This window comes from Podarcis tiliguerta (assembly GCF_965153285.1).
Source record: "Podarcis tiliguerta genome assembly, chromosome: W".
Taxonomy (NCBI): Eukaryota; Metazoa; Chordata; class Lepidosauria; order Squamata; family Lacertidae; genus Podarcis; species Podarcis tiliguerta.
Window position 1 is genome coordinate 12,626,329 of NC_139552.1, and position 27,909 is coordinate 12,654,237.

Here is a 27,909-nt window from a genome sequence, read left to right on the forward strand (position 1 = left end):
TGCTAACCCAGAAATAGTACCTCGGGTTAAGAACTTTGCTTCAGGATGAGAACAGAAATCGTGCGGTGGCGGCGCAGTGGCATCGGGAGGCCCCATTAGCTAAAGTGGTGCTTCAGGTTAAGAACAGTTTCAGGTTAAGAACCAACCTCCGGAACGAATTAAGTTCTTAACCCGAGGTACCACTGTAGTATCCCAATCAAGGGAAGTAATAGTACCACTCTATTTTGCCTTGGTAGGACCACACCTGTAATACTGTGTCCAGTTCTGGGCATCGCAATTTAAGGAGGGTATTGACCATCTGGAATGTGTGCAGAGGAGGGCAACCAAGATGATAAAGGGTCTGGAAGCCAAGCCTTATGAAGAACGGTTGAAGGAGTTAGGTATATTTAGTCTGGTAAATAGGAGACAGAGGTGAGATCTGATAGCCATCTTCAAATATCTCAAGGGCTGTTACATGGAGGATGGCACTGCTCCAGAGACAAGGACCCGAACCAATGGATTCAAGTTACAAGAAAGGAGGTTCTGACTTTCTGACAGTAAGAGTTGCTCAACAGTGGAACAGACACCCTTTGTGAGGTGGTAGACTCTCCTTCCTTCCAGTTTTTAAAGCAGAGGTTGGATGGCCATCTGTCATGTATGATCTAGCAGAGATTCCTGCATTAGAGTTTGGACTAGATGACCCTCGGGGTCCTTTTCCAACTCTACAATTCTATGAATTGTGGAGAGATTATTTAGAAGATAAATGCTGCAGAAATGCCTGTTTGCCAAAGATCAAGAAAAATACTATTTGCCACCTCTAACTTACCTTTCTTGGCTGTTTCCAGGTGTGAGATGTTCAGATTCACTGTAGATTGCCAGCTCCCAGTTTATGTGATGTCTTAGCATGTACTATGCTGGTGATATCACACCCATCCTAGAAGCTCTTGAGATATGTGCCATAGTTCTACAGCTGTGCTATTTCTTTTTGGGGGGAAACCCCTTCCCTAGTATCTATCTCATAGGAAACAATAAAGGAATGAATTCATAACATTTGCAAAATAAGCAATGCCATTTTACAGGCTAGGTAACTTCTGGCCAACATGCCAGATGTGGATGGCATATTATGAGTCTCAGAATAATTTCTGAAAATGTGATCTGCAGCAGGAGCAACAATGTTGTTCTACACATTGCTAGTTACAAACTCCACTACCTTTCAAGACTGTCATAATGATATCACTGGGGTGGTGGAATTCTACTGCAATTAAGGCAGACTTGCTAGGGGAAATGGAAGAAAAAGTTGCCCAATATATTGATTATATTGTAATAAGCATAAGAACGGGCCCTGTTATTACTAGATTTTTGTATTTTTCTCTGATTTTATTATACAATTTTAATGTTTGCATTTCTGCATACCGCTTATCAATTTTAAATATTAAGCAGTTATAAATGCTGTTAAACAAAATAAATAAATTATGGAAGAAGGTGGTGGTGGAATATTACCTTACCCCTAAAAGACAGCTCCAGTGTGGTTCTGTAGTGGGTAGTATAGGATCATCAAAGAGTAAAGTTACCGTAACTTCCGTCATAGAGCTTCAGTATGCTGATGACAACGTAGTGTGCGCACGCTCAGAGGATGACCTCCAAACCATCCTAAACATCTTTCCAGAAGCTTACGAAAGGCTTGGCCTATCACTCAACATCCAAAAAACCAAAGTGCTGCACCAACAAGTACAAAATAACCCCTCTGCAGCACCACAAATCCAACTCAATGGTGTAACCTTGGAAAATGTCCATCACTTCTCCTACCTAGGCAGTTATCTTTCCACAAGGGCCAACACTGGTCATGTGCAGATGCCTGATGATCGTCTTCCAAAGCAACTACACTATTCCGAACTTAAAAATGGAAAGCTTATGGTGGTCAACAAAAGAGATTTAAAGAATGTCTCAAGACAAATCTAAAAAAAAATGTAGTATAAACACTGACAACTGGGAAACACTGGCCTGCGAGCGCTCCAGTTGGAGAACAGCCTTTACCAAAGGTGTCAGGGGCTTTGAAGACACTCGAACTCAGGACGCAAGGGAGAAACGTGCTTAAGAGGAAGGAACGCTTGGCAAATCCACACCGTGATCAACTCCCACCCGGAAACCAATGTCCCCACTGTGGAAGGACGTGTGGATCCAGAAATAGTCTCCACAGCCACTTACGGACTCATTGTTAAAACTGTGTTTATGGAAGACAATCTTACTCGGCTACGAGTGATCGCCAAAGAAGAAAAGAAAGAAGGATCATCAGTAATGTACATGCAGTGCCATCATAAGGATCAAGAGCTAGCAATCCACTGTGGGTGTTTGAACATCACAAACCTGAAAAACAAAAACAAAAGATGTTTTATGTTATTTGTGTCACATCTCTTACAGCAAATTCAACAGCACCTTAAGGACAAATTTCTTATGGTATAAGCTTTTCAGGACTACAGTCCACTTCATCAGATGTTTGAAGTGTTATCCTGAGTTGCAGTCAGATAGTATGCGTATGTATAAAACAAACACATACCTCTCTCTCTCTCACTCACTTTCACCCACGACACACACGTGCCCCCAACCCAACAGTGTGTGTGTAAATATATATATACACACAGAAAGACACACATGCAGTTGATAACACTTCCTATATCTGATAAAATAAATGGTATTTCACAAAAGCTCATGTCACAGTAACTTTGATAGTCTTTAAGGTCCCATAAGAATCTGCTGTTTTTATTGAGTATCTGAGCTTCAATTTATGTATTGCCATTAATTTCCTGAAACAGGTCATTATAAAATCTAGATTTTTAAAAAAGAAAAAAACCTTTAAAAATGTAGAGTAACGTACTCCATTTGGAAATGTGTGCTAAAGAGCTCAATGAATAATCAAATCTGCTATGTCATATGTGTTCTTGAGATTCTTTCATAACGTTTTCCATTAAGTCCTGCTCCCATGGGTCCCAGAATGTATATACTCTAGACTGATGCATCATTCCCATGGACCTCTAACTGTGAAAACAAAATCTCATTATATGGGTTGTATTAGAGCCACGTGTGACAGAAGGCTCTTCGATTTAGCAGGTGTTTTAGTGGAAAGTAGGGTAGTGTCATTTTTTTCAGACTCCTCCACTGTCTCCCAAGACAGAAGGAAGCCAACTCAACTCTTTCCTCTGCAATCTCCTACAAGCCCTCCAAAATTAGCTCAAAAGAGTTGGGGAACCCTTTGGAATAGTGAAGTATGTAGTGTGTGTGACTGTCAGAGAAAGGAAAATTTGCAGAAATCCCTTCACTTCCATTCTGGGCCATGGAAGCCTGTGCTAGATCCAACAGTCTTCCATAAGTGAGGGGATATGAGTGGATTTATGTAAACTAACTTACTTACTACAAACCACATTTAAGCTGTATTGACTATTCGACTGGCATAACACTATTTCTGCCAAAATTTTACTGGGAAAATACATCATACTCACAACCAATTATATTTCATAGCCTCTCATCATTGGATCATTTCTAGTCTGAATAGTCAAATGTTGTATAAACCTTTACTTAACTTACAAGATATCATTAAGTAGTCTTCTGATGTGCTCTTGCCATCATCCTCATCTTCAGTCTTTATAGTAACTGTAGAACCAGGAATAGTGCCAGATGTTTGAATCACAGTTTCTGTATCTGAATTGGTTACAAGAACCTCTTCTGAAACCATTGTGGGAGAGTCAGATCCTGACACAGAATCTTGTACCACATGTTCCAAATGTCCATCAGGACTCGTAACAAGATCAGCCACAAAAACCTCATCAGGAACGCCACCAGTTTCTGCTACTATATCTGAAGTCAAAACATGATCACGGGTATCTAGTGCTTCTTCAATAGATACATCAGCTTCCAATACAGATTCAGGAACTATCACCCCTTCTGTAACATCAGTTTCGGTTATGATATCAGGTCCTTGGACAACTTCAGTGGCTAAGCCATGATCAAGGGTGATCCCATCTGTGACAAAATTGGAAACTAGTACAGCTTCAGGAACTGACACAACAATATGATCTCCATCAATGTGAGCAGTACCAGTCATTCCAGCCACTATGAAACAATTGTGAATGAGATAAAGCATTAATAGTTGCATTGCTGTAGCATAACAATTAGCATCTAAGAAATGCATCCTACAAATATGACATAAGAATCAGAGACCCAGGGTGTATATTTTGATTTAATTGTTTCAAATATTAATGACATTTAAAGTTCAGAAAGATAGAACACATCACTGAATAGTTTTTATATATGGCTCCTGTGCACCTACATTTTATAATGTTTTATAACCCCTGTGCTCTTGAGGCCATAAACAAGAAACCCCATCTAACCCTGAAAGTGGCACAAACGAACATTAAGGATGTTGTTCTAATTAACATTGGAATGTAAATCCAAACATATCCTTGAAGCTTCCTGGGAGATAGGTGAGGCAAGGAAAGTGAGATAGAGAAAGGAATGTCAACAGCCCTGCCAAAGGCCTAGTTGCCAGGGTAACAGTGATAGAAATGTAACATTTGAGGCCCAAATGGTCTGGGCACTTGGAACACCCAAAGGTAATTGCGGGGGAGCAGATGGCAGTATACATACAGTTGCAATTCAATCCCCATGGCAAATCATGTTTATCATCAAAATTTACAGACTTCCAGCTGTTTGCAGTGAGCGAATCAAACAAAAGCAATTGAAATAGCTCCACACAACAGATGCTTCAAGTGGTTTCCCGAAATGCAGCTGAAATTGCAACTTATACTGGCTTCTCTAGTCTTGCTATTATTCAGCCCCCTGAATAGAATCCCTCACAACAGCACAAATACAACAGGTGTTTTCTCAAGCACACCTGATGCAATGAATCAAGGGCTTCATTAGTTGCACCAGGTGTACTTGAGGGGCAACACATGAAATACCTGAGCTGGCTAGGGGGTTGAGGAGTGTCAAATTTGGATGCATGTTAGATATATGGCTAAGTCAAGAGAATGGTTCAAGAGAACATCACCCATCACAAACAAGAAGCAGCATACAAGAACACAGCGAAGGCACTGAATGTTCCGAAATACACCATTGGAAGCAGAGTTTCCAAGTTCAAAGTTACGGTGGTTACACTACCTGGATGGGGCAGAAAAAGGAAGCAAACTGAAGCAGAAACCACATTTCTGAGAAGACAGGCTGGGAAAAACACTTGAGTGACTGCAAAAGAGCTGCAGCAAGACTTGGTGGTAGCAGGCAGTGATGTTTCAGTGAGCACAGTAAGGCACATATTTCTTGTTAGTATTTCATGCCTCCGATGCTGCAGATGTGATTGGTATAATTCACATGCCTGTCTGGGAAGAGTGTGAGAACAGAAGACAGTCTTATGTCTTCCGCTATGTGTACTGTTACACTGAACTTTTGCTTTTGACCTGTCTGTTCTCTCAGAGCTGGAGAGAAAGGATGCAATAATTCCTTTGTCTGTATGTAGTGTGTAAATAAATACGCAGATTAGCTCTACAATGTCTCGTTCTTCTTGCTGTGTTATGCCAGAAGATTAGTGTGCATATATCAGTTGATATATGTAGCTGAAGCGCACTGAAGGTGAATGCCTTTTCCAGAGCTGCGCATACCGGAGGACGCTCAGAGTTTGGGGGCTGCAGGGGCACTCCGGGGCATTTTCCCAACAGTTAGCACCCCCCCCCAAAGGCGGGGGATCTATTAGGAAGGTCCACTCTTGGAGACTGATGTATCCAGTGATCAATGCCTCTTTAAGAGAGGGGGTGGTCCCTGCCTGTTTGTAGTAGGAGGAAGTGGTAAAACCACTCCTTATGAAACCTCCCCTGGATTTGGAAAACCTAACTACCAGCCACTTGCTAATTTCCCTGTCCTGGACAAGGTTCTGGATTGAGTGGTCGCAGACCAGATCCAGATGCTTTTGGAAAAAACTTGATTTTCTGGATCCATTTCTTTCTTTTTTTATCAGAATAATTACCGGAGGACGCTCAGAGTTTGGGGGCTGCAGGGGCACCCCAGGGCATTTCCCCAACATTTCTATGCCAGAACTCCAAGGCGTACACCACTGCTGACCCAAAAGCTCAAGAAAAGTTGGCTCCAATAAGCTCAAAATCATATAAATAAGCCACAGTAGTTTTGGTATTCTGTTCTGTGGAGCGATGAAACAAAATTGGAACTTTTTGGCCCCATGGATCAGCGCTATGTCTGGAGGAAGATGAATGAAGCACACGCTGAAAAGAACACTCTGCCTACAGTGAAGCATGGTGGTGGCTCGGTGATGCTCTGGGGCTGCTTTGCATCCTCTGCCACTTGCAGTTTGCAATGTGTGGAAGGCAGGATGGATTGATTGAAGTATTGGGAAATCCTAGGAGGAAACGTCATGCTGTCTGTGAGGTAGGTGAAGTTTGGGTGTCACTGGACCTTCCAACAGGGCAATGGTCCCAAGTATACCTCAAATTTCACCAAGGTTTGGTTGCAGAAGTAGTCCTGGAAGCTTCTACAGTGGCCATCAGTGTCACCTGACCTGAACCCCATAGAAAATCTCAGGTGGATTTGAAGAAGGCGGTTGCAGCACACAAACCCAAGAATATTGCAGTCATACCTCGGGTTACAGACGCTTTAGGTTCTCTGTTTTCGGGTTGCGCACTGCGCCGAACCCAAAAGTACCGGAACGGGTTACTTCTGGGTTTCAGCACTTGCACATGCGCAGAAGCTCAGGAACGCTGCCAGAAGCTGTTTTCTGGCAATGCATCTAGTTTGCAGTAGGCTGTAGCAGCAAAAGGCTCCTCTACTAAGTACTAAAGACGCTTGCCATGAAGGGGTTGAATAATAGTGAGACTGAAGAAGCCAGTGTAAGTTGCAATTTCAGCTGCATTTGTATTGTGTATTTACCATCTCGTGACCTGTAACCTTGCATGTAGAAAATTTAACAATGTTATATTTTGATGTTTTATGACTCTTGTGTGCTGTGTCTATAAAACTCTTGTTCTGATGCTCCTCGTAGCACACCTTTTTCTTAACTGGATAGAACCACCATGTTAAGTTGAGCTCTGCCTTATTGCAATAGCTATAATAAAAGCTGGGTTCCTCCTGGATGCTGGACTTAAATTCATTTCCTTGGTTCCATGTTTTATTTAAAAGGTGGTCCCTCACCTGGGTAACAAACAAAGTGGTGTAGACGTAATTTTTTACCACAAATACAGTCTGGTAAACTACTCTACCTTCTAATACATTTAATTATAGTTTTAAGAAGTTATGATAGCTGAGCTACTAAGCTTCAAAAGATCCCCATAGGTAGCTCATGTTATTGTCTTCTGAAGGAGAGGATAGGTTAGGCTGGCAGTTTTTTGATAGCCATATCTGGTCCATTCTAAGTACACACACACACACACACACAGCTCACTGAGCCTGTTTCCATCATACCATTTTGCACAGCATTTTAAATGTGTTTGTGGGAGGGGGAGCTGTTGTTTGTTGTTTGGTTTTAACTAGTTATGCTTTTATCTTGTATTTTTATCTTATGAACCACCCTGAGATCTTTTGAAGAAGGTTGGTAACTAAGTAAATAAATAATCTTAAGATCCACTGAGCTCAGCTCAGTCAGCTAGGTTCTGGCTGAGCTGGGAGAGATACAATAATGTATCTCTGGCTGTGTTGGGAACCTCCTGACTCGGATGAAAATCAGCTGGATCCTAACCTGCTCATCCCAGTGGAACTTACTATAGGATTGCTCTCCTAGTATACAGAATATGATTAATTAAAACAAAAAATTAACTCTCAATTGCCATCCAATACTGAAGCTTACATTATATCAAAAAAATAAATACAGCACTATTATAAACAATAATTGTTTGGGCATCATTTTGGCAAGCTCAAAGTAAAGATAGCACCACTCTAGTGTGTGTTACAATCCATACACATCCCTCAAGCCTCTGGTCTACTAAAGCAGCAAGTTGGCAGCAGTGCAACATAGAACAGGTTGTCAAGAATGCCAGCCAACCCCTGTGCTACAGCCAGGCCTTTACGTCCTCAGGCTCCTGCTTAGTAGTGCCAGAAATGCCTACTTCCTGTGTCATGTTTGCCACCTATGCCACAGGTTATTTATTCATTATACACTGCAAAAGATTAACAAGCATGAGTTAAAAATGAAAGGTCGTTTTACCAAAATCCTGCATAATCATGGTGTGAGGCATTTTGCATTCCTCTGTCTGCAACCCAAGACTTCCACCACCTGGATCCATAATCATCTATGCTCATTCACAAACTGTAAAAAGAAAAGTATATAAAAATTACTACTTGTACTAAGATAAATGTCTTAGAATGATGCTTTAGCACTTAATACAGAATTCAATGCAAGCCTCTTTAGCAAGCACATGTAAAGTTATCTTATTACTAGATTTCACAACAAGCGCAAATATCAGCATCCACCCCCAGCATCTCCTAGTAGAGCAGAGAGAGAACCCTGTTTGAAATCCTGGAGAGCTGCTACCAGTCAGTGTAGACAATATCTGGCTAGAAGGAACAATGGTCTGACTCAGTATAAGGTGGCTTCCTATGTACCTACCAGCAGACCAGCTGAGGAATAAGAAAGTAGACTCAGTTGCTATTTGGATGACAGGATTTGCAAATAATAGCGTAACCAACCTACAAACATTTATAAATGAGTAACACTTCAATTTATAGTGGTATTCTAAGCATGTCTACTGATAAATAAGTCCCACTATGTTCAGGGAGGCAAATGCCTTAGCAAATCTATTTCAGATTGCAGCCTAACACAATGTTATTTATAGAGTCATACCATGGAAGCTGAATGGAATCCATTCCAGAAGTCCGTTAGACTTCCAAGGTGCGGATTCGGATTGGCTACAGGAGCTTCCTGCAGCCAATCAGAAGCCAAAGAAACCCCGCCGGACGTCCGGCTTCCAAAAGAACATTCGCAAACTGGAACACTCACTTCCGGGTTTGCGGTGTTTGGGAGCCAAAACATTCAACTGCCAAGGCATTCGTCAGCTAAGGTACAACTGTACTGAACACAGTAGTAAGTACAGTGGTGCCCCGCAAGACGAATGCCTCGCAAGATAAAGGGTTTTCCGTTTTGGAGGTGCTTCGCAAAACAAATTTGCTATGGGCTTGCTTCGCAAGACGAAAATGTCTTGCGAGTTCCTGCGGGGGTTTTTTCCCTCCCCCCCTTTTCCCAAGCCGCTAAGCCGCTTAACAGCTGATCGCTAAGCCGCTTAACAGCTGATCGCTAAGCCGCTTATCAGCTGATCCACTAAGCCCGCTAAGCCACTAATAGCCTTTTAGCAGCTAATCCGCTAATCCCTTAAACCTTTAATAGCCGCTAATAGTCGCTAAACCGCTAATAGCACTAATCCGCTAATGGGCTTGCTTCGCAAGACAAAAAAACCCGCAAGACGAAGAGACTCGCGGAACGGATTCTTTTCGTCTTGCGAGGCACCACTGTACCCAGATAGTAGGGCTGTTTAATAAATCGCCGTATCATTGAATATGGTATTGAAATAACATCATGGTAAGTGCTTCAACAAGGCAATATGCTGGTGAACAAAAGGTGGAGACTTAACAGCTTCTCAGGGCTCAGCTGAAGATACTTTACAGATATTGCAGGCACTGTGTCTCCAACTTTGTTTCCTCCTTCCCTCCTCACCAATAAGAAATGATGATTACTCCTTAGACAAACCAGCAAACTTTTTCAGCTTCACTGGTATCTTTCCACTTAGAGCTCAGCTAATTATGCACAGCCTGATAAACAAAGAACTGGAAAGCTCTTCTTTCTTTCCTCACCTCCATCCTACTTTATTGTCCCATCCTTCTATATCCAGTAAATTAGTATTCTTTAAGATCATCCAATCCTTTCCAGTGAAAGGCTGTGAGGGCCAACCAAAATTGTTGACCTTTTTTTTCAGGATTGAAGTTGTTGAGGTTTTTTTTTAGGATTTTACCCTAGGAAATAAACTGCCACATGGGCTGGATTAAACTGACTGGCGGGCCGAATTAGGCCCCCGAAACAGACTTTGGACATGCCTGCTTTAACCATACAAAACATGCTGCTTTGTAGTACAACCTAAGGTCTGGCAAAGCGAAGCCACCTCTTTCTTTTAAATCTGTTAATAATTTACATTTTATTCTGGGTTTCTTACCTTGCCAAATGTAAGATAAAGATAAAAACCAAATACCTGTGCCATTCTTTGAAACAGTTAAGTCCATTAATAACTGGAATGGTTTGAAAAAGGAACAACATTTTCGGAAGGACTACCATTTTAATTGTAGAGATTCTCCCCCATAACGACAGTTTTAATCTATTCCAGCTCTCTAGCCCTTTTTTTTATACCATTCCAGGCCTTTATATAATAATCCTTATAAAGATTGATGTTTTTCATAGTAATCCAAACTCCTAGGTATCTGGCTTTGTTCATAACTTTTAATCCTGTCTCTTTTTCCTACTCTACTTTTTCTTGTGCGTCCAAATTTTTCACCATAAGTTTTATTTTTTCTTTGTTGATTTTGAAACCGGATAATTGGCCGAATTCGTTCATTTTCTCCAACAGTTTTAAAATACTTTCTAATATTTTTTTATTTTTTTTTTGTAATTATCAGGTCATCTGCAAAAGCCTTGACCTTATAGGATCTTTTTCAGATTTTAGTCCCTTCTATTTTTGGGTCGTCCCTAATTGCTTTTAAATGTGTTTCTAACACTGTTATGAAGAGAAGGGGAGTCAGTGGGCAGTCCTGCCTTGTCCCTTTAGAAATGTCAAAAGGTTCTGACAGTTCATTGTTTATAATCAGTCTAGCCCTTTGAAATGTATATATTGCTTGATGTCGTGGCAGGAACCCAAAACAAAGAAGGACTTACAAAGATTCTTGGGGTTCGCCAACTATTATTGTAGGTTTGTGCCTGCCTATTCAAGACTGACTGCACCGTTCACTGATTGCCTCAGGGGCCAAAAAAACCTTCCGGTGGACAAATGATGCACGACGGGCATTCCAACGTTTAAAAACCATGTTCTCTTCAGAGATGTATCTGGCACATGCAGACCCTCATCAACCACTAATAGTGGAGATGGACGCTTCAGATAGGGCAGTAGTGGTGCTGCTGCTACAAGAGGACATAGAGGGCAACCTTCAGCCGTGCGTGTTCCACTTGAGAAAGCTGAACCTTTCTGAGAAGAACTACACAATTTGGGAGAAGGAACTTTTGGCAATCAAGGAAGCCTTTGAAGTGTGGAGACATTTCCTGGAGGGAGCTCTGCACCAGGTAGAAGTGCACATGAACCATTGGAATTTGGAATGTTGGCAGGCGGTGAAACAGTTGAATCTGAGGCAAATTTGATGGGCAGTTTTTTTGATAGGTTTGACTTCAGAGTCAAGTATGTGGCCGGGAGCCAGAAACAAGGGGCAGACGCCCTTTCAAGGAAACCTGAATACCAGGAAGAAGAATCAGTCTTGGTATACAGGCATATCTTGACACCGAAACAGTTGCAGTTGGCGGCAGGATTAGTGAGAAACGAGACAGACTTTCAGCGGCAGACAAGAGAGGATGCTTTCCCCAGAGACAAATTGAGGGCACTGGAGGGAGATAATAATGATATTGAGGGTTTTTCAGAAAAAGAAGGACTTTTGTACAAGGGTGAGACTCTCTATGTTCCAGCAGGGGACCTTAGAGCCACCGTTCTGCGTCAATGTCATGAAAACCCTACAGCAGGTCCCTTTGGTCAGTACAAAACATTATACCATGTGACGAGACAGTTTTGGTGACCAAGGGTAAGAGAAGATGTAAAGGATTATGTGCAAGCTTGTAAAACGTGTCAACAGGCAAAGAGACCCAAGGAAGCCCCACCGGGCTTACTACAACTGCTACCTACCACTCAAGAGCCTTAGGAAACCATTGCTATGGATTTTATAACTGATCTACCAAGGTTGCAGCAACAGACAGGAATTTGGGTGATGGTGGATTCCCCCCCCCCCCAAATGGCCCACTTCGTGCCTCATAAAAGACTCCCAACAGCCCCCAAAACAGCACAGTTGTTTGTAGATCATGTGTTCAAGTTGCATGGACTTCCCCGTCAAGTGATTTCAGATTGCAGAACCCAATTTACCTCACAGTTCTGGAAAAAACTCATGCAGTTGCTCAAAGTGGAAATAAGCCTTTCCTCGGCCAGGCATCCAGAAACGAACGGAGAGTCAGAGAGAAGGAACACAACGTTGCAGCAATACCTACGTTGCTATGTTAATTACCAGCAGGACAATTGGGTAACCAAGCTTCCTCTAGCGGAGTTCACATATAATAACGCCCTGCATGTTTCAACAAAACAAAACCCATTCTTTGCAAATTACGGTTACCACCCTCATGCGTTCCCGTCCCCGTCCCCAACCGACACCTTGTCAGTACCTGCCACGGAAGAATTTTTAGAGGAGTTGGCAGCCATTCAGGAATTACTGGAGGAACGGTGGAACTATGCTAAAGAGGCTTATAAAAAGGCAGCAAATGCTCACCGCCAACCGGGTAGGGAGATAAAAGTTGGGAATCAGGTATGGTTGTCAACACGTGATCTACCGCAAAGAGGCAGATGTAAGAAATTAGATCATCAGAGAGTGGGTCCGTTTGAGGTGACAGGCCAAATTAAGCCTGTGACTTTCAGACTCCAAATACCTTCATCTATGAAGATTCACCCCATGTTCCACAGGTCAATGTTATCCCCAGACATCTAGGGAAACTCCTCCCCCTCTCATTGTAGTGGAAGTGTAGAAGATGATTATGAAGTTGAGCAGATTTTGGACTCTCGATAGCAACGTAAAGAATTACAGTACTTGATTGGGTGGAAGGGTTATGGACTAGCCAAGCACTCATGGGAATATGCAGAGCATGTGCATGCACCTGATTTGCAAAAAACGCTACATGCGAGACACCCCCAGAAACCCAAACAAGAGGGATGGGAGGAGGAGAGTCTTAGAGGGAGGGATGATGTGAGGAACCAGACTGAAGGGGATTGCTCTGAGGAAGAATGGTGGGAGCCCCCCTCTCCCTCTCTCTCTGTTGCTGCAAAAGACTGCTTTCGCTTCATGCTGTTATCTACAGAGAGGGGGAAGGTAAGCCTTGCCTGGCAGCCTGACACTTATGCTGAAATGGGAGGTTGGGTACTATGTGAGAATGATGGGGAGGATGTTTTTCCGTAGGCAGTGCAAGCAAATGTGTGTCTACTCACAAGCAAGCACTACTGGATTCAATGAGGCTTACTCCCAGGAAAGTAGAAGTTTAGTTGATCTCAGTAAGGCTTATGCATGCGGATTCCACTCAGACCTCTGAGTGGGGAAGCAGATGCAACTTTGTACAGTGGTACCTCGGGTTAAGAATTTAATTCGTTCTGGAGGTCTGTTCTTAACCTGAAGCACCACTTCAGCTAATGGGGCCTCCTACTGCCGCTGCTGCACGATTTCTGTTCTTATCTTGAAGCAAAGATCTTAACCCGAGGTAATATTTCTGGGTTAGCGGAGTCTGTAACCTGAAGCATATGTAACCTGAAGTGTATGTAACCCGAGGTACCACTGTATTGTCTGGAATATAAGACGCACCCACAAATAAGCCGCACCTTTAAAATTCAAGGCTTATTTGTGGGTGTGGCCCGCCTCCCGGCATTACTGTACTGAACAGGGGATGGGGGGGAGGCGATGGGTGCCCCACTCCCCAAGCTGGCGTCTGGTTCCGAGAGTGCTGCGTGTCTGCCTCCTAGCACTACTTCCCTGAATGGGGGGCAGCCGACGATCGGCTCCGAGCACACAGTGTGCCCACCTCCCAACACTACCACCTCGTGGCACTACCTCCCCAAGGGAGGCTTGGGAGCGGCAGGCAGGCTGTGCGCCGTTGCCCCATGCCCCCGGGCTTCTTTCCCCTTTCCTTACGACAGCTCTGGGGAAACTTGGCAGAGATGGGCGGGCTGTGTGCCATTGCCCCATGGGCTGATTTCGGGGGGCGGGGAGCAGTGCCGCTTTACTGCAGCCTCCCCCCTTCCCCTTTCCTTACAGTGGCTCAGGGGAGGCTTGGGAGACGCAGATGGGATGGGTGCAGTTGTCCTGCACCCCCGACGGCCCTCGTGAGCAGCTGTTTCAGCAGCGATACCGTAAGGTCGCAAATATAAGCCACCCTTTTAACTTTTCACAATTGGAATTTGGGGGGGGGGGAAGTGTGGCTTATATTCGGGCCAATACGGTATATTATATGGAAGTTTATTTAATATTTTTATTGAATCTACTACTTCCTTACATGTTCAGGCCCGCCTCAGCTGCTGCAGGGAAGCGTGGTGCACCCCCTACCTGCTGCAAGGGGGTATAGCCTGACTCTCTGCTGCCAAGGGGAGGTGTGGCAAGGCCCTCTGTTGCTGGGGGGAAGCATGGCACACCCTCCACCACTTTGGGGAGGTATGGTGCAACCAGTGTTAGAAACTGAGATATGAAAGCTAGGAGCTAAATGGCACCTTCAACCTAGGTTATGAGCATAACAATGGAATGTCCAGGCACACTTTTTTTTAGCAAGAAGAATACAAAGCTGAAAATGAATGAACTGCAGCTAAAATTTTATGTTCATTTTTCACATGGTTTAGCCCACCCCCCTAATATTCTTAAGAGGGTCTCTTCTCCAGTTCCTCCTTTCCTTCCACCGTGCAGTTTTTATCTGAAATCTTAGGTGCAGTACTGCACCCAGAGCTCAGAAATTGCTCACCCTAATGAAATTCCCTGTCGCAAAATGCACCTAGAACAATGGGAGTTTCAAACACTGGGTGAGACCCTAAAGCGGCACAGGGTGGCGCAGAAAAGCCCTCTGCTGCTGCAGGGAAGCGCGGTGAACCCTCCACCACTGTGGAGAGGTGCGTCAAGACCCTTTGCTGCTGCGGAGAAGTGCAGCACACCCTCTGCCGCTGTGAGGAGGTACATTGGGACCCTCTGCTGCCACAGGGAGGTTGAGCAAGGCCCTCTGTCGCTGCAGGTATATAGCGCTTGATATATCGAGATATCGTAATATTTAGCTGGTGATATATTGTGATGTTGAAAACCAGATATCGCCCAGCCCTACCAGGTAGAAATACTAAGTGAGTTGCATCCAAATGTGTTCCACCACTCACTGAAGGCTTTTCAAGCCACTGGAGGCTTTCATGAACAGAAAATGGTGGAAAGCAATTTTTGCCAACTACCCTTCCCTCTGCAGTCTCCTCAACGTCCACACAATTCTACTCCAGAAGGTTAGATGAGCCTTTGGAACAGTGTGGGAGGGGGAAGGAGGGCTGCAAGAGGAAGCGAAAATGGCGAAAATGGCTTCCCTTCTTTGCATTCATGAAGACTGTACTGGAACAAAAAGCCTTCTGTGAAGAACACCATACCATAGGTTCATTTAAATTTTATAATCACAATTTTTGACAGCTAAGGATTTCTGTTGTTGTTTTTACACATTTAGTGTGAATAGTAAAAAGTGGTGTAACAGGTGTATAAGACTACTGCGACAAGAAAAGGTTGGAGCAATAATCTACCACCAGGTAACAAAAGACCACCTCAGGTTCCTGTAAACGTTCCTGTAAATTTTTATTTTGAAATAGCTGTGATTCACTTCTGAATATCCATTTCCAATTGCAGGATGTTTAGAACTTAATAGATTATGAAAATCCATTACATATCAGTACGTACCATAATACTACATTAATTCAGTTTATGCATTGTACAGACTCATTTTATATTTTGTCAAAATCCTTTGCTGCTGTAGTAGACATCACATTACGATTTTGGGGTTCTGTTTTTAAAAAACTTAGCACTTTCTTAATGACATCAAACACATGAATTTCTTAAGTCTCTTGGATAGGCATTTTAACTCACTTTTAAGTTCCCCAGAATTAAAATAAAAACATTTTTTCACTCTTCTGCAAATGCAGTGCTCAATTGCCCAGTGTGTGCAAACTGTATTTACTTGGCTCCATTCCAGTCTGGCTTTACGACTGTTCATGGCACAAACTGCCTTGATAACACTGAGTTATGACATTTATCTGGAGAGAGATGCAGGGTGTGCCACCCCACTCATTCTCCTTGATCTCTCAGCAGCTTTTGATACTGCTGGCCACAGTATCCTTCTGGAGAGACTCAGAGGAACTGTGCTTCAGTGGTTCCAATTCTACTTACAGGGCCATTTTCAGAAAATATTAATGGGAGGCTACTGTTCAGCACCATGGGTGTTGCTCTGTGGTGTCCCACAGGACTCCATCTTGTCCCTCATGCTCTGAAGCCTGTGGGAACTGTCATTAGGAGATTTGGAACGAAGTTTCATCAATATGCAGATGTCACCCAGCTCTATCTCTCTGTTCCACCTGCATCGGGAGAGGCAGTTGAGGTGGTGCTTAGAGGTGGTGGTGGTTTGCATGTGGGCCAATAAACAAAAGTTGAATTTTGAAAATACAGGTTGTATGTGCCCCAAGTCCTCATGAAGTAGGCTGTAGTCTATATTATTAAAGTTTATGCAGTAGATGCATTTAATCTTAAAGAAGCTGAAAGCTGGGGTTTTTTTGGTAAACATGTGCAAGTAAAGGCAGCAAACCACTGCAAACTTAAAAGCACATGGGCAAGTCCCAACAAAACTTAAATGTAAACACACAGAAGGGGTCAAACTGTTTCTGGCTGGAAAGAGCTCTCCCAAACCAAGTCGTGGGGCTCAAAACGTAAATTCTTTTTTCCAAAGGCTTCCAAGGTGGCGGCTACTCAATAAAGGGGATGGGGAACCTTGCGCTTGAATGAGGCGGAGACCCGCATGCCTATATACACACACAAAACGCTCCTCTTCCCCTCGCTTCCAATCAGCGCCCGTGACAGGCAAACAATAAAGCGGCTCTTTAGAGCGCGGGTAGGGCAAAAGGGGGTGGGGTTGTACCCATCCTTCCCAGAGCTAGTGTTGCACGGCCGAGGAAGGCAAAGAGCCAGCGATGCCTCGCGCGGGATCTGACATAAGACATGACGACGAAGGCTCCCATCAGCTGTGGGCTGTCGGGGGAAAGAGGAAGGAGTTTTCAGCCGACAACTCCCCTGACAGCCGCACCGCCGGCGCTTCCTTCTTCCCCTGCACCCTTTCCGTTTTGTCTTTAACATTCCACAGTACTATAAGGCGCAGAAGCGAGGTTTGTCTGGCGCTACAACCACTGGCTATTAGAAGACTTCGGGGGGAGGTGTGTGTTTTCTAAAAGTTGAATAAGGCAGAGGAAGAAAAAGGCCTCTGTAAGCTGTGCTTCTCTGTTATCTCTGCCGCTGATTCTGACAGCCGCCATTTTGTTTGCCGCCATTTTCTGGCCGCCTCTCGGGGACAGATACAGTGCTGGGTCGAACCGCGCGGCGGAGTAGAAGCCGAACGCACACTCGCGCCCCTCTGGTTGTAAAGCCCGAGCGGGTTTACATGTGAAGCGGGGAGTAAATTTTAAAAAGTGGTGTGCTACGTGAGTGTTGGTAGGCGTTGGGGCCTGTTCTGGGGCCTAAGCAGCCTGGCACCTCTCCCACACATCCGCCCTTTAAAAAACAATTAATTAAAATTTTCAACAATCCCTTTTCTGCGATTGAGCAACCCCCACCCACTCCTCACCTTCGCTTGGTGTGCTCCTGCTCGAGCTGGAGGAGTGGAGAAAAGAGGACTTGACTGCCGCTTTCCGGGGTTCGCCAGGTCCGAGGCCTGCACTAATCACAGGCTTAGGAAATTGCAGGTGAGCGAGAGAGCGAGCGGCCTGCTCACTCGCAAACCCACACGCACATCCCCCCCCCCGCCCTTTATCCCTTCTTCTCCCCCTCCCCCAATAGTCTAGCGACCAGTCTTTGCTAAAACAAACGTCACAAAGGAGCGGGCATCAACCTCTTCTGCGCACCGTTCTTCTTTCACTTGCCCCGCCCCCTTCCCGACAGTGTTCTGAGCACGCGTAGCAAAGTTAATGAAGTTAGCTGTGCCCATGCCTTCGTGCCATTAGTGGGGAGAGAAAGGGAGCTGGAGCAGAAAAGCAAGCTGAAGGCTCCTTCATTTACTGCAGTGGAGGAAAATGGGAGAGGAAGGAGACCGACAACCAAATGCATTGAGTGCTTGATTTTGCGTTTCATTTTATCACGCCATTGTCAGTCCGAAGGTAGGAAGGCAGAATCTGCTCTTGACAAAACTCCAGAAGCATGAAGAAGATGGGTGGTTTTTGTTTTATTTTTTAGGGAAATAAAATGAATTTTAGTTTTGAACCCTTTATTAAAAATTAACAGGTATTGTTACCAGAAAAGTGTATTACCAGAAAATAGGGGGGGGTGCCTTTAACAGCCCAACTCCCCTTTTATGGGACTCAGAGCATAACTGAGTCAAAGTATCCACAAACATTTTAAAGTTAGATGTGTGAATACTTAATATAAGTTGTACTAGCAGGGACTTGGGTTCAATAATTGTGTTCCAATATTGGAACTGAGGACATTCAGATGTTTTCCACGTAATCCATAGTTCAATGTTTACGTCACTGATGGTGGAATCTGTTTCACATGCTTTGTGGAATGCTTGTACCTGTAGACAGTGTAATGCAGTTAAAGTAACTTGATGAGCATATCAATATCTTTTCACATATGACAATGTGAGGCAGGATTCTGCAACAGCAGAACAGACAATGCCAGTTATTTCCAATTGTTGTTACTAATTCAGTTAATCCACTGCAAGTTAACCACTTGCCAAGTAAGTTAATGACCATCATTTCACTATGAAGGCCACACTTCATGAATATAATGTGATCCTCACTATACTTGTCAGGAAACTTCCACTGCAGTTCCTTTCCAATTGCATATATAGGCATTTGATTTCCATTTAATTTAGCTGTTGCCATTATTATGATATCCATAACATGACGTACCATTGCTGGTGTTGCAATTTTGTCATTTAAAAGTGGAAGCAATGCTGCATTACATTTTAGTTTCCCTATACCAGGTTCATTTTTTGCATGAAAAGCAGCAAAGAATACTCAAGGTACTTCCTCCATTCTTTGTGTGTCTTGAATATGCATTCTCTCTAGGACAGAGTTTAGCCAAGGATATAAAACTTCCTTGGGGCGAAGGCAGGATTGTGATCAATGTAGCATGGATTAACAGTTGGCAAACGTAGGTCCCTTGTCACTTTACCAGTTGCAGGAAAAGTAGTGTAAGATTCGGGGAGGCACTTGACTATTTTCTGGCTCCTCTGCTGGATATGAATGCTGTCGTCATCATCCTCCATATCTACTTCATGTTGAGGTTGCTGAATAATTGTAACACTTGAACCATGGAAAGAGGTTATATATATATATATATATATATATGTACTGTAAAATATTTATTAGGGTTTAACAAATACAAAGAAAAGAAAAGCGAACAATAAAAGGTAACAAAACTTCAAAAGTACTTAAAAAAGAAAAAAAACACAGTAATAAAAAACAACAACAGTTACATCAAAACACTAAAAAAAGCAAAAAACAAGAACATTTAAAAAGCAAAAACATTTAAAAAAGAAAAAAACACCAATATTTTCATATCCTTAATTTTCATTTGCTTATTTCCTTGACTTCCTCACACCTCCCTTTTTGTATTCTAGTACAATTAGTTGTTTCAGCAAGTCCTTTCCCTCTTTCTCAAATTTAGTTCCATAATTTATCTTAACGCAATTTAGCCTTAAATTTTACACCTTGACCCATAATCAATCCATTCTTACTTAATTCTTAATAACATTTCTACTAAAGCCATATAACTTCTTTCTAGCATCCTTCTAACATTCATTAATTTTACAATATTTCTGTAAATGTACTTTAAATTTTTTCCAATCTTCTTCCACCAACTCTTCTCCCTGGTCTCGGATTCTGCCAGTCATTTCCGCCAACTCCATGTAGTCCATCAGCTTCATCTGCCATTCTTCCCGGGTAGGTAGGTCTTGTGTCTTCCAGTACTTTGCAATAAGTATTCTTGCTGCTGTCGTAGCGTACATAAAAAAAGTTCTATCCTTCTTTGACACCGATTGGCCGACAATGCCCAAGAGGAAGGCCTCTGGTTTCTTCAAGAAGGTATATTTAAATACCTTTTTCATTTCATTATAGATCATTTCCCAGAATGCCTTAATCTTTGGGCATGTCCACCAAAGGTGAAAGAAAGTACCTTCAATCTCCTTACATTTCCAACATTTATTATCAGGCAGATGATAGATTTTAGCAAGCTTGACTGGTGTTATGTACCACCTATAGATCATTTTCATTAAATTCTCTTTTAATGCGTTACATGCCGTAAACTGTTGGTACTAAAGGGTTAAGAGGTAACAAGTCGCTCTAATCACTGAGCAGCTGGAAGTCATTAAGCATCCAGGAATGTGAGTTAGTTTGTATAAATAGTCAGTTCACCCGTGTGTAGTCAGTTCACTCCGCCCCCGCCCCTTTTTGATCTGACTCGCAGACTCAGTTTGTGGCCATGGGTGTGTTTGCTGATATGAGTTAAGTTTAGAGTAAAGTTTTCTTTATGCCGGAGATAAAAGCATGTGTGCTTTATCGCCAGGGTTTTTCTTTTGTAAATAAAGTTTTTTCCTGAGTTCCAAAGTGCTTGCTCCAGGATTCTTCATTGAAAGGTACTGCCTCTCCTGCCTTCCTTCTACCGCTGCACGAAATTCTCTGCTGAGATAAGATTTATGGCGTTGGAAGCGCACTGGACGTTTACTTAACATTAAACTAATTAAAGTTTAATGGACATAAACTTCATACCTGTAGACCATAACTTTTCCCAGTCAGCCATCATGATATTATATCCAACATCTTGTGCCCATTTAATCATAGCAGATTTCACCGTTTCATCTTGAGTATTCCATTTCAGCAGCAAGTTATACATTCTTGACAAATTCTTAACTTTGGGTTCTAACAATTCTGTTTCTAATTTTGATTTTTCCACCTGGAAGCCTAATTTCTTGTCCAGATTATATGCCTCCATTATTTGATAATAATGGAGCCAATCTCACACTCTGTTTTTCAATTTTTCAAAACTCTGCAATTTTAGCCTGTCTCCCTCTTGCTCCAGAATTTCCCAATACTTCGGCCATTTGGCCTCCATATTTAGTTTTTTCAATGCCTTCGCTTCCATTGGTGACAACCATCTTGGGGTTTTATTTTCTAACAAATCCTTGTATCTTGTCCAAACATTAAACAATGCTTTTCTGATAATATGATTTTTAAAGGCTCTATGAACTTTAACCTTGTCATACCACAAATATGCATGCCAACCAAATACGTTGTTAAAACCTTCCAGATCCAAAACATCAGTATTTTCAAGAAGCATCCATTCTTTCAGCCAGCAAAATGCGGCTGATTTGTAATAGAGTTTAAGGTCTGGCAGGGCAAATCCACCTCTTTCTTTAGCATCTGTTAATATCTTAAATTTTATTCGAGGCTTCTTGCCTTGCCAGACAAATCTAGAGATATCTCTCTGCCACTTCTTGAAACAGTCCATTTTGTCCACAATTTGCAATGTTTGAAACAAAAACAGCAACCTTGGCAATACATTCATCTTTATGACAGCAATTCGGCCTAACAGTGATAGTTTCAAATTTGACCATATTTCTAAATCCTTTTTCACTTCAGACCAACATTTTTCATAATTATCCTTAAATAAGTTCACATTTTTCGCAGTCATATTAACCCCCAAATATTTCACTTTCTTAACCAATATCAATTCTGTCTCTTTCTGGAACTTGTCTCTCTCAAACTCACTTAGATTTTTCTCTAAAACTTTAGTTTTCGTCTTATTCAACTTGAAACCTGCTACCTTACCAAATTCTTGGATCAGTTCTAATACTCTTTTAGTGCTTGATTCTGGCTCCTGTAAAGTCAATACCAAATCATCCGCAAATGCTTTTAATTTATACTGCTTGGCTCCCACTTGGATACCTTTTACCAATTGGTCCCTTCTAACCATATTTAGCAAAACCTCCAGGACTGATATAAACAGCAATGGAGAGATTGGGCAACCTTGTCGTGTTCCTTTCTCAATCTTAAATTCTTCCGTCACTACATTATTCACAATTAATTTAGCCTTCTGTTCTGAATAAATTGCACCTATACCATTTCCAAAACCTTGACCAACCCCCCATCCCCTGTAAATTCTTCTTCATAAAGCTCCAAGAAATATTGTCAAAGGCTTTCTCTGCGTCCACAAATATAAAAACTGCTTTAGTATTAATCTTCACTTGTAATTTTTCTAAGATATTAATTATGTTCCTCATATTGTCAGACAAGTGTCTGCCCAGGAGAAAGCCCGCTTGATCTTTATGAATTTCTTCTGCTAACACCTTTTTCAATCTTCTGGCCAAAATATCCGCAAAAATTTTGTAATCCACATTAAGCAGTGATATGGGGCGGTAGTTCTTATTTTATATATATAATTTTTATTTAATTTTTCCAATATAAAATTAATACAATTCATACATCTTTTTTACATCCATTCTCTTTTTTTTTGACTTCCCTCAACTTGACTGATACTCCTTCCCTTCTTAATTTCTTACACATTACTAAAACCTTCCATCTATTATTTTTGTAAATTAAATCTTATTTTACTCATATTCTAACATTTCTTCTTACAGAGCTTCATTAAAGCTTACAAGCGTTATTTGCTTTTCACTTAGATTATGCATATACTCTGTAAACTTTTCCCAATCTTCTATAAATCTCTGATCTCGTCGATTTCGGATCCTTCCTGTCAGCCTATCAAGTTCTGCAAAGTCCGTCATCTTCATTCTCCATTCTTCTAATGTAGGTAACTCCTCTTGCTTCCATTTCTGAGCCATTAATATTCTCGCTGCTGTCACTGCATATAAAAATAACTTCCTATCTTTCTTATTTATCTCATTCCCTGTAATACCAAGTAAGAACACTTCTGGTTTCTTAACAAAAGTGTATTTAAACATTTTTTTCAATTCATTATATATCATTTCCCAAAAGCTTTTTACTTTCTTACACTCCCACCACATATGATAGAATGTACCTTCTTTTTCTTTACATTTCCAACATTTATTACATCCTTTATACATCCTTGCTAACTTCACCGGTGTTAGATACCATCGATACATCATTTTCATCACATGTTCTTTTATAGTTGTACATGCAGTGAATCTTAAACCTTCTTTCCATAATTTCTCCCAGTCCTCCATTTGTATATTATATCCAAAATCTTTGGCCCAGTCAATCATAACCGATTTTACCTCTTCATCTTTTGTGTGCCATTCTAATAATATCTTATACATTTTAGCCAGAACTTTATAGTCACTGTTTATTATTTCTTTCTGAAATTTCGACTCTTTGTCCTCAAAACCTCTTAGATTTAGATCTTTTTTAAACATTTCATTGGTTTGAAAATAATGCAGCCAATCATTGACATGTTCCTTAACTTCTTCATACGGCTTCAGCGTCCATTTACCATCTATTTTTCTTATTAAGTCCTGATATGTTGCCCAGCCCCCTTTCATGTTGATTTTTTTCACACACAGCACCTCTAATGGTGACAACCAGTACAGAGTTTTTACTTCCAACAAGTTTTTATACTTTTCCCAAACCTCTATCAAAGACCTTCTTATGGTGTGGTTTTCAAACCCTTTATGTACTCGCTTTTTGTCATACCATAAATAAGCATGCCACCCAAATCTATTATCAAAACCTTCTAGATCTAACAAATTGGTGTTTTCTAATTCCATCCATTCCTTCAACCAGCAGAGGCAAGATGCTTCATAATATAATTTCAGGTCCGGCAGGGTGAAGCCTCCTCTTTCTTTCGCATCAGTCAGTAACTTAAACTTTATTCTCGGCTTCTTACCCTGCCATATAAACCTTGAAATTTCTCTTTGCCAGTTTTTAAAGATAGCTGCCCCCCTGATTACTGGAACGGTTTGAAATAGAAACAGCATCTTTGGAAGCACGTTCATTTTTATTATTGCGATTCTGCCCCAAAATGAGAATTTCATTCTTCCCCACACCTCTAAGTCTTTTTTAATCCTATTCCAGGTTGGTATGTAATTGTTCTGATACAAATCAGTACTTCTGGGGGTTAACCAAACTCCTAAATATTTAACTTTCTTTACCACTTCTATTTCTAGTTGTTGCTGCACTTTATCAATGGTTTCTCGATCCATATTTTTACTAATCATTTTTGTCTTTTTCTTATTCAAAATGAATCCCGCCAATTGGCCAAACTGTTCTATTTCATTCAAAACTTCTGTTACAGTGCTTGTCGAATTTTCCAAAGTTAATACCAAGTCGTCAGCAAAGGCCTTAATCTTATATTGTTTACTTCCTACCGTTATCCCTTTTATCTGTTCATTACTTCTTATTGCTCTTAAAAGGACTTCCAGGACCGTGATGAATAACAATGGTGAGAGCAGACATCCCTGCCTAGTACCTTTGGTTATTTTTATATTTTCTGTTACCACATTGTTAACTCATAATTTTGCTCTTTGATCTCTATATATTGCCCCAATACCATTCATAATTCCTTGTCCAATATCCATCATTTCAAAGTTTTTTAGCATAAATTCCCAAGAAATATTATCAAAGGCCTTTTCCGCATCCACAAAAATCAACATAGCTTGCTTATCATTCCTGGCATTCAAATATTCCAAAACATTGATTACATTCCTAATATTACCTTTCATTTGTCTGCCAGGAAGAAAACCTGCTTGATCTTCATGTATCAAACCCTTTAACATCTTTTTCATCCTGTTTGCTAATATATTAGCAAACAGTTTGTAGTCATTGTTTAAAAGCGAGATCGGCCTATAATTCTTGACTTGAGATAAATCTGAGTCTTGCTTGGGTATTAAAGTAATATATGCTTCTTTCCAGGTTTCTGGTATCTCTCTTTTCATTAATATATCATTCATTACTTCTCTCAGTGGCGTAACTAGGATGTCCTTCATTTCTTTATAGAATCTTGCATCTTGCACTGTAGAAGGGGCGGTAGTTCTTAATCTGCGTCTTTTCAGTCTCTGATTTTGGTATAAGTGTGATGTACGCTTCCTTCCACGACTCTGGTGCCCTTTTCCCTTCCAATATTTCATTGCAGACTTCCTTTAAGGGTTGTATTAACCATTCTTTCAAAGATCTGTAATATCTAGAAGTCAGTCCATCTGGGCCTGGAGGTTTACCCAATTGCAAGTTCTGAATGGCCCCTTCTACTTCCTGGTCCGATATTTTGCAATCCAGCATTAATTTATTTTCTTGGGAATTTTTTTGTAGTCCATTTATTTTCAAGAATTTGTCAGTGTCTGTTTCATTCTGCTTTTCTTGTGTATATAGTTGTTTAAAATACCTCTGGAAGCACTTTCTGATTTCCACTGGATTCTGTATATTCTTTCCTTCCACTTCCAGATTCGTAATGGTATTTAATTTTTGTCTTTTTTTCAATTGCCAAGCCAACAATTTCCCACACTTATTTGCCGATTCAAATGTCTTTTGTCTCATCTGTTTAATCTTCCATTCTATTTCCTGATTCATCATTTTCATGTATTGTACTTGATATAGCTTTATTTCTTTCAAAATCTCCTGAGACTTTGGTTTCGCCCTCAGTTACTTCTCACCTTCCTTTATTTTTTCCAAAATTTTATCTTTTTTCTCATTTTGCATTCTCTTCTTAATTGCATTCTGTTGTATCAAAAATCCTCTCATAACGGCTTTACTTGTGTCCCAAATTACTCTTTTTTCAACAGTAGTGTTCATATTTATCTCGAAGTAGTCTCTCAGGGTTTTCTGGGCCTTTTTGGTAAATTCATCATTCCTAAACAAAGAGTCATTCATCCTCCATCTAAAGGAACTAGTTGGCATCAGTTTCAATTCCATCTTCACAGCATTATGATCAGAGCAGGTCTTAGGACAGATTTCAACTTTGCTAATCTTTGGAGCCAGTCCTCTAGTTACCCAAATTTGGTCAATTCTTGTCCATGTCATTTTAGCCTCAGAATAGAAAGTTCCCTCTCTACCCAGAGGGTTCTTCATTCTCCAAATGTCAATTAAGTCCATGTTTTCAGTCATCTCAAAAAATGTTTTTTGTAGTCTTCCATCCTTAGTAATTATTTGTCTTTGCGCCTTGTCCATATTTGTAGATACAACACCATTCATATCTCCCATCAGAATCATATTGTAGTCCAAATAGTCCATCAAGATTTCATGTAGCTTTTTAAAGAATTCCGATTTCCCTTCATTTGGTGCATAAACGCCTATTATCAAAAATTTATCTCCTTGTGTTTGGATTTCAATTGCTACAAATCTTCCTTGTTCATCTTTAAAGATAAATTTAGGTGATAGGCTCTCCTTTGCATAGAGGACTGTTCCTCTTTTTTTAACTTTATCCGATGAAATAAATTCTTGGCCTAATTTTTTGTTACTTAGTAACTTCCTGTGTAACCTTGTCAAGTCCAATTGCTCTTTTTTCAACAGATGAAGCACTCTCCTCCTTTTTTCCGGGCTGTTCAGTCCATTCACATTCCAGCTCAAGGCCTGTAGCGCCATCCTGTGGCTACTTTGGTGCTCCCCCAACTGCCCCCAGAGCTTGCTCCTCTTCTGTTGGTGGTAACGCTGGTTCGTTAACAGGGGAGTCCAGTCCAAAAGACAATGCTGAAATGTCCAGGGTACCCTTACTTGGTTATGTTTTCTCCCGAACTCTTTGCTCCAATCCTCTGTCTGGTGATCCTCTTTCCGATATTATTGGCTCTTTTCCAATTCCCTTCTGTAGGTCTTCTTCGTAGTTGTACAGGAACTTTGTTTTATCTTCTACTGATCTTATCTTTATTTTTCTTCCTTTAAAACTAAAGGATAGGCCTTGAGGAAATTCCCACCTGAAGTTGATTTTATTCCTTCTCAACAGATCCACCAGATCTCTGAAATTAAATCTCAAGTCCAAAATATATTTAGGAATATCTTTAAATATCTCCACTCTAAATTGGTGTATTGCCAAGGCCTCCTCGTAATGCCAACTCAAGATTTTATCCCTCTCTTCTTTAGATCGGAGTGTAATCAGTCTCTTATTCTGTTCTTCTCCTTCTTCCCTCCTCTTCCAAGCCTGAAGGCTCTCACAATTTTAAACTCCTCTTTTTGCAGATCCCGGTTCCAGAAGGCTGCAAATTCCTCTGTAAGGTAGTCTATCAAAGAGTCTTTTTCTAGTTCAGGTACTCCCCGAATTCTCAAATTTGTCTGTTTCTCCTTGAGCTCAAACATAGAAAGCATCAACTTCTGGTCTTGTACTTGTTTCCGCACATCTGGGACCTCTGTTTCCAGTTGTGCTACCTTCACTTCAACAGTAACAATCTTTTCCTTAACTTCCTCTGCAGTTTGTCTGGTTGAATTGGACTCCTTAACTAATGTCTCTATAGCTTCTGTATTAGAATTAACCTTTTGTTCCAAGCTTTTTATGCTTTGTGTATTTTGGTCCAATTTTTGTGAGTTTTGGTCCAATTTTTTATTCATTTGTTCCAAGGAATTATTAATTTTACTCAAAACAAGTGCCCAATCTTCTTCCGAAAGCGTTCCTGCTTTTGGTCTAGTATGCATTGATACAGCTGCAGAGGAAACAGGAGGACGAGATGTAGAAGCTCTCCGAAAAGACTTCCCAGACCTCGTTGTCTTTTCTTGGGAAAGAAAAAATAGATCCCTCTTTACATCTGCCATAACTCTCAAAGCCCTCAAGGTCAGATACACTCCCAGAGTTTTATCTTTAAGGCTGGAAAATTCCACTCCTTGTAGCAATTTCAAAGTCCTCCTCTAGAGGGAAATAGTTATTATTTATCTTGTATTAGTCCAAAGTATCCTTTTTCTCTTTTTTTTTTTTAAGTTGCAATAACAAGTTGCGCCGATATAATTAGTATCAAACCTTAAC

General features: G+C 41.3%; 1 protein-coding gene across 8 annotated transcripts in view; it reads right to left on the reverse strand.

Moving 5' to 3' along the window:
* Window positions 1-17,938, reverse strand: part of LOC310668828 (zinc finger protein 711-like) — a 65,955-nt gene extending 48,017 nt beyond the window's left edge. For 3 of the 8 annotated variants that reach the window (XM_083422157.1, XM_083422152.1, XM_083422150.1), the window contains exons 1-3: window positions 17,624-17,938; window positions 8,171-8,272; window positions 3,559-4,083 (exon numbers count right to left, since the gene is read on the reverse strand). In XM_083422157.1, coding sequence (XP_083278283.1) covers window positions 3,559-4,083; window positions 8,171-8,255 — 610 coding nt within the window. In that variant the 5' untranslated portion in view covers window positions 8,256-8,272; window positions 17,624-17,938. The remainder of the gene's footprint in view (window positions 1-3,558; window positions 4,084-8,170; window positions 8,273-17,623) is intronic. The other 5 variants (XM_083422154.1, XM_083422153.1, XM_083422151.1 and 2 more) reach the window with 3 other exon arrangements.
* Between the last annotated feature and the right edge of the window lie 9,971 nt (window positions 17,939-27,909).